The sequence below is a fragment of the Trichoplax adhaerens genome, genomic scaffold, assembly GCF_000150275.1.
Source record: "Trichoplax adhaerens TRIADscaffold_1 genomic scaffold, whole genome shotgun sequence".
NCBI classification, from domain to species: domain Eukaryota; kingdom Metazoa; phylum Placozoa; class Uniplacotomia; order Trichoplacea; family Trichoplacidae; genus Trichoplax; species Trichoplax adhaerens.
Window position 1 is genome coordinate 9,681,682 of NW_002060943.1, and position 12,308 is coordinate 9,693,989.

Consider the following 12,308-nt stretch of genomic DNA (forward strand, 5'->3'; position numbering starts at 1 on the left):
ACCAGAATTTAGGCAAAATCTTTAATTTCCATAGCATATGCATAGTCATAGTTTCAATGATTTCTAGCCCATTTCATGTTGTGAAAGACTTAGAAGTGTAACAATATCTCTTCTAACTATTCAGTCTATACTCGATTGAAGTTATCACAGCTAGGCAATGTGATAAGTAACAAATAAAATACGACGTTATCAACGCTGATAGAAATTTGAACTGTTAGCAAAAATCGCTGAATGCGTGTTGAGGCTTTACTTAGTGACTGAACTATATAATTGGCCGATCAACCGCCATAGAAATTGTAATATATATAGTGCGGTATGAATCTATTTCAAAATTTGTTAAGAGATTTATGTGACTTGCAGAACTGCAACTGGCCAGGACAAGCTAGCACATTGCTCAAATATTTACGCTATTCAAAAGTTACTTTCGATCATTATGAAATAAATTCCAAACTATTATGCTTCTATTAGCCTTCTGCAACGAAACCACACAAACGATGACGTATACATATTGAATAACTGTGCACTGTACTGTACGTTACCATCGTTCCTTCCGATATAATGTAGTACCCGACGTAAGTAATATATAAGATTATTAAATACGGCGCAATTGCAAATAAAAAATTTAGTATTTATTATTTATGTATCTTATTTACTTAATTAAATATATAAAATGAATATGTAGATTTTATGTTTGCTACATACGCTCGAAAAAATTTCACGATTGTTTTATCACCAAGTCATCAACTTTCCTAGTCCGTACTATTCGTAGTTTGTAAGCTACGTTACGTCTATTAAAGTTAAAGCTATTCAATAGACCGGTATTCCGTCGATAGGATCAGGACAAGACGTATAATGATCAAGTTTTGGTTTTAACGTGCAACTAATGTTCAGTGTAGTTCTGGATAAATACGACTGGTCTACTGAAATTATCTACTATTCAAAAATAATGCATAAATTTTATTTTATCTACTTTATCCACATCTTGATAATTACAGCTAATCAGATTTAAATTGAATCATATAACTCGGAGACTGTAGCTATATACTGTAAAGCTGAAATAATACCTGCACTTTTTCTGACCAAATCATGTGTAATCATATGTAATTAATTGAGATTATCAATTTCCACATAACGCATCTTAATCTGGCAAATAAAATTTTAAAATATAGCACCATACACGTATAGTATATGCAAAAAGGGCCAACCTAAACTAGTAGCTAGATCACCACAATATTTATAGCAGTAACACAGAAATATTACAACAGTGTTGATTATATGTGCTACCGTATTCGTCACAAATTCGTAATGTGATGATACGAGTAAGTTACCTTCGCCTTCTTTCCAACCGTACTTTGCCATAATCGAAGATGCAATTCTGATAAAGAAAGTGATTAAATGAGTTGGTAGTAAATTTTTAATTACACTTTTCTGCTAAATTTTGTATGATCTCTTACTGAGATTCAGTAAATTGATATTTTTACTGAATTCTTATCTCTAAATTAAGAAACTCATATAGTCTCACAAAGATCCTCCACTCAACGCTTGATGTTGAGCCTTGCTTCGAAGACTATGATTAAGTTGCGCACGCTTTTGCTTTAATTCTTTCGTATCGAAGTTAAATTCACTAGATGCTTGCAGGTTCACTACCGGGAAAACAGATTAATAAATTTGACCTTACTACAATTAAGGATTATACTCTATTAGATGCTGTCACTTACCAGGTTTTTCAATGCAAGCTGTAAGAGAAGATGGCGGAGCAATGGCAGCACCCACACGTCTTTCTGAAAACAGATGCACGCATAGAATTTTAACGCTACCTGTATGTACTGACAATCTTACTCTTTAATATATCGTATAGTCAATAGTATGAGAGAGCAAATATATGCTCAAGCTACCAGAATTTGAGGTTTCCTGTTTTTCAACAGAGTCAGCAATTCGAACATGTTTGTCTCTGTTAAGTTAAAGTGTACATTAGCATACAACGTTTTGACTGCGGTAAAAACAAAAGGTCAAGACTGGTGTCATTACAACTATGACACATTTATAATTTTTGTATGATAATTAATCTGTTTCAGAAATAGATTAACAGTAAATTAAAAATTTTAGATACTCTAATTTTTCTTGTTTTCTTCTTAACTCCAGGGCTTGATCATAATCATTAGGCCTTAAAGGTTCGTATTCGTGCCGAATATCTGCTAGTGATGCTTCAGTTTCTTCAAATGGTTCATCACCGTGATTTACAGCGAAATCAATAGTCTAACATTTAGTGATTCATATCAATTACAATTTAGAATTAATCACTCAATTACATGATTGAGAATGACATAATATTTCGAAACACGATGGTGAATCAAGAGCTAAATTTATAGAAACAATGTTGATATTTCTAGCTTACGTGCTCAGCTGGTGCACGAGATAATGGATTAAATCCTGCAGTAGTTGCGTTCTCACGCACTGCATCTAACGCCTATTTCAGTTAAATTGAAAAGTAATTTAATTTACCATTACGCATTCTTGCGATAGTAGTACAATGAAATGCTTTAAAACCAAATTTAATACCTGATAATATTATAAGAATTAATTTACCAACAGACATTAAACAGAAATATTTATAATATACATTGCAGTACCATAAATTCTACATTGCCTACACTGTACGTTAAGGGTTAATGAAATCACTGTAGCCATAAATAATACCTGTGGGGGATATTTATTCGAATGTATAATCGGCATTGTGGTTCCTGATTTTGGCTTTTGCTACAGGAATTAATATATTAAAAGTTTTTTTAAAAGATTATCCTAGTTAACGAGGCTAACAATCATACTGAAGAATAATAATTATAAATAGCATCGGAATTAAGTATCACTTTAAAATCTTATAAACTGTTCACCTATACCATGAAGTACTAGCAATGTACCCGGCATTATACCGGTATATTATAGTAAAATAATAGTTCGCGATACCATTTGTTTACTTGATTCCGCAATTTTTCGACGTTGAATTTGCGTTTGTAAGAGCTTGTAATTTGAAGACCAGTTCGCTAACGTTAAAAAATTACTGGTTTAGAGTTCAAATCTACAAGTTTATTATTCAGTAATATTTATTCCCATTCTATTTTGCGATAGACAAGACTTGCATTACTATGAGCTTGTTTATTTTGTATCAAAGTATTCTAACATCCAGTGTTTACCAGAAACCCTAGAAATTCTAGGTTCACCAGCTGATATAACGTAATAAAAGAGTATGAAATCGCAATGAGTGAATGCATGGACTCCTAAAAAAGACCTTTCGTTGTCCACGGTGAATATGGCGGCGATAATTAATTATCAATACAGTTATAGCACGTACCAATTTCAGGTCCGGAACCATTATTACTTCGCTTCTCAGTACTTCCTTCATCAGGTACCGAATTTACTACAGCAAAAGGAGAAACCGTTGTATCAATACCGCCAACACCATCGTACAGAGACATTCTGTATCAGATATTGCCAGATATTTGCAGGCTATGTTCTCTCACGCTTTCCAGTTAATTCTTATTCTGCAATTTGCAGAAAGGCCTGCTTAACAAATTAATAATAAATTACAGTAACCTACTGTACTGTACGTAAATTAATAATACTGTACAGTACAGTACAGTGTACAGTATTTAAACTGTACTGTACTGTACACTGTACAGTACAATACATTGTACAGTACATTGCGGATTGTGGTACAGTTCAGTACTGCAGTGTCTACAGTACAGTGTACTGTACTGTACTGTATACAGTACAGTATCAGATCATGGAGATCTACAGTACTGTACTGTACAGTAGACCCTTCAGATTTAAATTGATGTTCAGAATTTTATATGCTGAAACGCCTCAAACGATGCATCGTTTGATCATGGTTTGAGACGTTTCAGGCTGTCAGCATACATACAGTACAGTACGGTAATTCTAAATATGAAGTTAAGATCTGAACTGTACAGTACTGTACAGTACAGTACATCATGGTCTATGGAATGGACTGTACAGCACACTCATGTACCGTACAGTACTGTATAACTTCGTCTTGTGCTGTCTCTCAAAACATTTTGGCGTAATTTCTCAGCTAAAAGATTGCGAATTTAAGCATAAAGAAGCAACAGCAGCGAATTATAGTATGATTATTTGATTATAGCATGTTTCGTGATGGAAGTAATTTCTTTAACACTATCGCTAACTTCAGTCTTACCATTCGTAATCGTATTTTCACACGGCAATTCAAAATTGGCATGATAGTTCAAGTTTCTCGTAAAAAGATTGCACTGACTAACGCGATACAAACAGCTGATAGCCAGGCTGCTGTAATGAATGTATTCTTGAGAAATCGGTGTTGTTTTGATAATGTGCATTTATCCAAATCTTTCAAAAAATTAGCTAAATTGCCTAATGAAGCTTTACTGATAAATAATCCAATTTTTAAGGATATGTGCAAACTCACAGAGACACGACTCCAAGTTATGAGCACTAGAAGTATCGAAGAGATCACATATTCGATTTTAAATTTAGTAACTAGCTGCAGAGGAAAGTTGCCACTCGTGTACGGAAGCCTATCCACAATTGTTTTCGACACTGTTACTGAAAGAATGAAGGAATTTAAGTGTGCACAGTTAGCGTGTATTTGTTATTGCTTTCACCGAATGAATAACAGTATCCTGAACGTTACCTTTCTAAACAAAGTATCGGATCACCTTCAAAACCAAGTGTTGGAATGTACAAAAGTATGGCCTATCATGCATCTATATTTAGTTTATTGTAGTAGAAGTGAAACATACTCCATAAATGACAACTTAAAGAAAAGGCTTATATATTTAATACCTCAATTTACAATTTATCAAACTGCATTTATTTTATCGGCTATAGCCAAGCTTGACTTTTGCAATGACAACACTGACCGTCTCATAGAAAGATTTATCCATCACTCCATACCGATATTGGATAAATGCAATCTGCACGATTTATCAGACTTAACGTGGTCACTCGCAAAACTGGAATATCCTCGCAAAGATGTTGTAGAAGCCTATCTAGGCTATGCTATTAAAGGTTTAAGTAGCGGAACTGTAAACTCGAAGTATTTCGCCAAATTGGCATGGTCATTTGCAAAATTAGGCATTACTGATCATAAGATATATGCTTTAATTTCTAGACAAATTCTTTCGAATTATAATAGAGATATTCCAATCCGACATCTTATTAATACTGCATGGGCATTTGCTACTGGTGGTTTTTTAGATCTAGTTTGTTATGATAACATTAGTAATAAGCTGTTTCGAAAAGCCGATAAAATGAATGAACAGGATATATCGAATATTACTTGGGCTTTCGCATTAACTGGTTACAGAAATGAAAAACTACAAAATAAAGTTGCAGATACAGTAATAGGATTAATACATCATATCAATTCGAGCAACCTTTCTACAATTACTTGGGGCTTTGCAATCTTACGATGTAGCAACTATCATTTATTCGATATTATTGCTGCCGAAACAATTAAGAGAATAAAATCAACGAATTCTAGCTTCAGTAGATTTCAACCTGGCCATTTACTTCTTTTAGTTTGGTCACTCATTGTAGCGAACGTTTTTTCTCAAATTTTAATAAGAATAGTTTTGCATCCTATTTTCGTTGAACATTACCTGAAAGGTAAGGTAGCTACAAATATTCACGAATATTCGTTTCAGGGCCTTCGACTAAAAGCCAAGGATAATATTTAGCATACTGTTGTACACGTCTTGATAACTTGATGTCTTTTGATTAAATGTAATTTATAGGAGCAAACAAACTACAGCAGTGTCAGTTATATCAAATCCACATGGCTGCAAAGTTGAAAGCCATTGAAGTTGGAGGCGGTTTGATTCCGAATCATTTATATCACCTCTATGGTACGTTTGCAAATAGGCCCACATCAACGTCCGAATTTGAGAACGACATTCTCTCATGCTTGATTTCCGGAAGTAAAATTAGAGATTTTGCTCTAACAAACACCAAGTTTCACTTCGGGTACAGCGTTGACTACATTATAAAAATTAGAGACTCGGACCACCATAATAATAAAAGTAATTGAACAGAATTTTACCCAATTTTATTTTAAAAATAACTTTCGTAATATAGCTTAATTTGCCTAAAAATTGAAGTACGTAAAGGGAATTAACCTATGGCACAGTAGAAGATACTACTTATACAGTATTGCTGTATATCTTGATATTATTATTTTTATTTTACTGATTAATATTATTTATAATACTGGATTTTTCGTCAGGTAATCTGCTATATAACCATGATAAGAGGCATACATATGTTGCAATAGAAGCTGATGGACCAAGCCATTTTTCGTGCAACCAGCCTTACGTTAACCTAGGGCAAACTGTCTTGAAGCAAAGGCACCTTAAACAAATGGGATTTGCTTTCGCTCAGGTTAGTTCAAAAGTCTTGAATAGAAGCATGCAAATCTTGAAGGAAATACTAAACTAACTTGCTTTAATATGGTAAATAAAACCTAAACCCTGATTAATATAAATTGTGCATAATGAATTAAGGAAATCAAACAAATTTTACGTAACAAAGAATTATAAAACTAATAAAGAATTTGTATACATTCGATTTGTTATCTTACTCTCGATTTAAGACTCCGACTATGTTCAATGCTAAAAGTGTATGAAAGTAATTATGCAATTAATAGTTTACTAGTATTAATATAATTTAATACATAATGTCTCCTTCAATTCTTAGATAGCATATCACGAATGGATGACGCTTAATAACAAAGATGAAAAGATTTCTTATTTATTGGAAAAGATTGATGCTGCCCTGTAATTGCTTATGCAGTATTCCTTTAACTAAGGTTGAGTCATGATCTATACATCGACTGACATGAGGTAGCTACGCAACTGATTCTACTGACATATGCAACGGCCAAAATGTACGGGCACAATCAAATAATTGTGTTATCATTTAGATGAATACTTAATTGCTCTGAATTATAAGTGTAAATATGCATGATTCGTTTTAAAAATATGCTCAATGATCCATTAGCTTCTCTTTGCTGGAGGTCAAACACTAAGAAGTTTAGCTTTTTAGCGAACATTAGTAATATAGCTGAAGTAATAAATAAACGAGTATCGAGTAAGCTAGTTTGGTCAATTTGAGCGTAGGAAGACATCGCATGATGAATCGACACCCAATATATAATGCGACCAAATGAAGATATAGATGCTGGTAAACACCTGTTCATCTATCCGTAGATATGTCTTTGGCTTCAGATTCGGAGAAAACACAGTTCTCTGTCGACTCTCGTACACCAGTGTGTAACGTGTGAGGCAAACCGTATCGTATTTATGATACTTTTGAATATGACTTTACTAGAAGGTCAATTATCAAATCTTGTAGTAATTGCATGACTTAATATTCATGAATTAAGAGCTTAGTTACACAGTACAAATGCCGATGGCGTGCTTTAACTTAAAGATCGTTAAAGGTGAATTGAAAAATATGAAGATATTGTGCTTAACAATCAGGGTAGGGCGACAGATAGTGAAATACTATTTTACAGCTTATGGCAAAGTATAGCACCGCAAGTTTATGTCACAGTAGACTACTGTAGAATGCATGCATCTTATGACAGATTAATACATTTTCAGCGTAGATGGTTCAATTTTACCATCGACTTCAAGCTTGAATCAATTACGCTACTGAATATCGACTTTGCCTAAATTAATCGAAGACCGTAATACGTCTGAAGATTGCGGTATTATGCTCTACTAATACACAATATATAAGAAAAGATTACAGCATAACGATAGGTTCTAGGGATTAGATCAGCATAGCGTCGCTATATAAGGGGTACGAATGATCTACATTTGCTAGTATCAAATGGTCTCCGTGGGACTTTATTAGATAATATTGTTCTTATGCTATCATAATTCTACATGCTTTCTCTTCAAATCTTCGATTTTCTTGATAAAGTCCGTCTTTTCTACACATCCTTTGCAATCTTCATCCCAGTTATTCAAGATTTTCTTTAGATCTTTAACTCTCAGTTTCTTCAAATTAACATTCTTCAAATCGATCTTTTTATCTACTCCGATCAAAATAAAAATTCTGTCAGATAATAACGAAATTATTTGAGTCTGGGTATCATTAACTTGCTACCAGGAGAAACAAATACAGGAATAAATATGTTAGCAGCGCAACTGCACTAAACGATGATTAGGTGTATTTCCTATAGTACTGTATACTGTATTCAGATATGCGAAAGAATAGCAATATAATATGGTTGAAGCTAGTGAAGTTATCTTGAGGTATAATATACTAATGAATATAAAGACACATACTACGGTTCCAAACAACATGAATACCACAACATTACTGTAATTAACCTGCAATACGTAGATTGATTAATAATTATGCTATATAGTTAATGGATATTTGTTGTCAACACATCCAGCTAACTATAGTACAGTTATGGATCAACTAACTGATACTTTAGTAATCTGCGGTACAGAGCAGTTAGTGTATACTTAGGCTAATAGATTGATATACTAGTGACTGAGTCAAGTTTCGAATGCAAATAATTTACAGTTCAAGGCTATAAAAAGATTTTACGATCGAATCATATAGTACATTTAGGAATAGGCTTATACGCATTTTATCATGAAATTAGGTCATTCTATTCCTACAATCATTAGAAACGCAAATATTACAGTAATTCATATTACTAGCGTGTTGAAGTAATTACCGTATTTCAATTCACAAATTTGCGTATCTTTTTTCTTAAGCTTTTCACATATTTTCTCCGTAGGTATGCTGTAGCTAATAGGTTTGGTTATTTCATTCAAGATCTTTGTAGCTGCGTCACTCGTACCGCCCAAATAATAACACTATAAATTCGGATTATCGATTTTTATATGCGGTAATTAACATTCATAAGCTGTAAGCAAACTAAAGAGAGTAATATAGTAAACGCTTACGAATCGATTATCTTTGCCAGATGCCTTTCCACAAGTCTTTATGAACTCTTTCTCAATAAGACTTACATTTTCTTTGACAGACGGCGTTAAAGTTTCAGTAAATTTTTTAAGAAATTGAATACAAACTGTAATAAAATAAAATAAAATAAATTAATGGATACATTTTTATTATCAGTATTAATATAAGGCAAAAACTGATATTACATTTCTATGTAAATGAACGACACAATGACATTAATAATTAGTTATTTAGTATTATTCGACTATTAGGTGTAGTTAAAACAATAATTTTTCACTATCTATGAATAGATAAAAAATAACTAGTGGTGCAACGCTGCAGGAGCATAAGGGACTACTAATAATAATTACTATTAAAGAAATATCTGCAACTGTTCACGATTGACATCCAAATTAGCTACTAGGTTTTAAAATCAATTAAGACCGAATCAAGATATACCGCAAATTTTAAGAGCCGTGACTGCCTTAAGTTGGCGTTCAACTACATTCCAAACTCCACAATTTCAGATTTAAATTTGAATCGATGTAATGGATTTAATCTATCTATATCGCTAGTAATATGAAATACCTGTACTGTATTTGTACTGTATTACAGCATGAGCGATCAGCTATGGTTGATACTCAGTCAATTCAGAACTGATGTGATGTGAGTTCGTGGGCTAAAAGGCCAAGAACCAACCACTCAGACCAGAGACAACAACCCAGTCTCAATCAATATAGGCGAAATAGGGCTTAGGACAGGTACTAATGAGCGAACATACTGAGCAAACTACAGTGGTACGCACATACAGTACTGTAGGCGCATTCTCCGCTGCATGATATTGTGTTCACCGTTTTTGCCTTGGCTTACTACACTGTATACTGTACTAGTGTACTGTACACTGTACATACAGTGTACGGTGAGTATAAATAAAGAAAATAATAATATTGTAATTCTTATACCTATCCTTACATTACATTAAAACATCGTTGCCTGCGTGTAGAAACTGTCAGATAAACGTGGTATATATCAGTGTTAATAACACTGGTATATATTCCTAATAAAATTATAGTACTGTATATTACGTTAGGGTTAGTTTCGGTGAGGTGTGAAATCGTCGATGCTCGATCCAAGCGAGCGGGTTTGTAGGTACCACGCGAAGTACAGTACAGTACAGTATAACGAGCGAGGGATGTACTGTAAAGTATGAATACGCGTATAGAGTACAGTACATGTTATACGGTAGTATATTTTATTCTAAGTAGTTAAAATTTACCTTCGCAGTCACCTTCTGCTAGCTTGCCTTGTACTGCATCGTAATTAAAGAAAGGAGCCAATAGTAGCACCTGCATTAATATACACCATATCGATACTTTCGTCTGCATTTGAAATAAACGTGTGAAGATTTCGAATACTACAGTACAATAAAAAAAATTGCAATAAATGAATTAACAGTGATATTACTGAATAGTGGAAGACATAAGACGTAAGCAATGAAAGATGGTACACATTATATATAATTTACTCACTACACTTGAACAGTATAGTATAATTTAATTGGGATATAATTTATATATCGATCAAAACTACTATAATTATTAATTGTGAACACGTACATGTACAGTTCAGTAACAGTTCTGTACAATTCAAATGTAACAGCAAAGACATTTATATTATTATTATTATTAATAAGACAAGATTATTATTTTTATCTATATGTTTACGTATAGTTAATACTTCCTACTTATCACTAACTAGTTATCTGATATACCAAACAAAGTTTAAGTAAAAGAACGGGGAAGCTTTTCAGTTTAGTCAAGCAATCAAGTTGTTCCTAGATTTGATTATACTGTACTGTACAGTAAACTCAGTAACGCATCAATTTGATTCGAAATATTTCTCATACGATTCTTGTAATATCGTACTGTACGTACAGTACAGTACACGGTAATCGAAGGAACATTCAGTACTTGTACGACTGATACAGTACAGTGTACTGTATGCACTGTACTGTACTGTACTGTACCGTACGTACAGTATATTGTACAGTACAGTACAGCGGCACACTGCACCGTAAATTACCGTCCTGCATACAGTACTGGACAGTGTACGTACTGTACAGTGTACAGTACTATACTGGACAGTACGTGGCAGTTCAGTACAGTACTGTACAAGTGTACAGTACATGTTGCCTACTGTATGTGGGGGTTTATATATGTTTGTACTGCAACTACTGTGCTATTACAGGCTTTATTTGCAGCAACGCGGCGGCATACGAGGAAAAGTGATGGTCACTGAATTTACGACTTCTAAATTAAGCATCTAAAGATTGTACTACTGTAGATTGAATCTTAACATACCCTTTTCTGATGAAAGCTTGTGTTGAATATAAATTTGCGACCTCAGTGAATTGCGTCGTACAGCAGCGAAGGTGCTAAGCCTATGTGTAGCACGGCTTATAGATACAGTAGAGTATAGTAGTATTATAACTAATTATTCAGTTATATTCCACACCATCGGAGTTCCGATGGTATGCCATTTGGTTGTACTGCAGCTAATAACATATTGTACAGCAAATGAGTGGACGAAACACTACCGGACGCGTCCATACTAGATACGCGCAGCCGCTGCCGTCGGCTGAAAACTATAGTCCAAGCCGAAAAGCTGGCTTCTGGAAGCGTAACGCCATTCGCGTGCCAGGAGGGTAAGTTATTTCCTTTAGCCTTACGTATTGCACTACTATATAATTAAATCAAAGTTCCTTCTTGAAATAAATATATGTGAAATCAGCATACGACGTATACGCGTGTTTGTACTGCTGATAATTAATTATAATAATACTAATACCAATTAAAATTACGGAGGGTGAAAAACCCTATGCAGTACAGTACTGTAATGCCTCCATATCGTATGAGTAGTTACTAGAGAGCTCATCTCTTTTCAAATTCCGTATATTTATTTACCAGTGTAATCAATTACTATTTATTGTAAACATAACTATCAGCATCGAATCCTGCCCGCGTAAGTGTAAGAAAACACTGCGGCAACACTACATTGTAAGTTTAGTAATACTGCAGCTATCAGCGTAATACTCAATTTTTTGGTTTGAGTACAGTAGTTCTGGATATACAGTATACAGTAGTACATACGTAGATAGTCTGTACCAGGTCTGTACATTATTTTACTGTACAGTAGCATTGCTTGACCTTTTACGGAATACCACACCGAGCATCCCGTAATCTGTATAACTATGGTATAACATATATGAAATGCAATTGAAAAAGTTCAATGCGTTCATTAAACTGGTCAACACGTACTGCAAC

At 33.9% G+C, this 12,308-nt stretch overlaps 3 protein-coding genes across 3 annotated transcripts; 1 reads left to right on the forward strand and 2 right to left on the reverse strand.

Moving 5' to 3' along the window:
• Positions 1-1,104: 1,104 nt before the first annotated feature.
• TRIADDRAFT_52412 (uncharacterized protein) lies at positions 1,105-3,473 on the reverse strand (the record flags this gene model as incomplete). The annotated part of the gene is made up of 10 exons (XM_002108887.1): positions 1,105-1,143; positions 1,329-1,375; positions 1,719-1,781; positions 1,896-1,951; positions 2,111-2,256; positions 2,396-2,467; positions 2,503-2,559; positions 2,698-2,757; positions 2,965-3,041; positions 3,350-3,473. The coding sequence occupies 10 exons, from the start codon at positions 3,471-3,473 to the stop codon at positions 1,105-1,107; spliced, it is 741 nt and encodes a 246-aa protein (XP_002108923.1).
• Positions 3,474-4,160: 687 nt separating this feature from the next.
• On the forward strand, positions 4,161-6,834 carry TRIADDRAFT_52413 (uncharacterized protein; the record flags this gene model as incomplete). The annotated part of the gene is made up of 4 exons (XM_002108155.1): positions 4,161-5,664; positions 5,793-5,903; positions 6,281-6,435; positions 6,751-6,834. The coding sequence occupies 4 exons, from the start codon at positions 4,161-4,163 to the stop codon at positions 6,832-6,834; spliced, it is 1,854 nt and encodes a 617-aa protein (XP_002108191.1).
• Positions 6,835-7,885: 1,051 nt separating this feature from the next.
• TRIADDRAFT_37028 (expressed hypothetical protein) lies at positions 7,886-9,113 on the reverse strand (the record flags this gene model as incomplete). Its single annotated transcript, XM_002108888.1, has 3 exons — positions 7,886-8,095; positions 8,756-8,897; positions 8,988-9,113. Coding segments are annotated over 3 exons (429 nt in total), but the record flags the coding sequence as incomplete, so codon positions are not given.
• Positions 9,114-12,308: the final 3,195 nt, after the last annotated feature.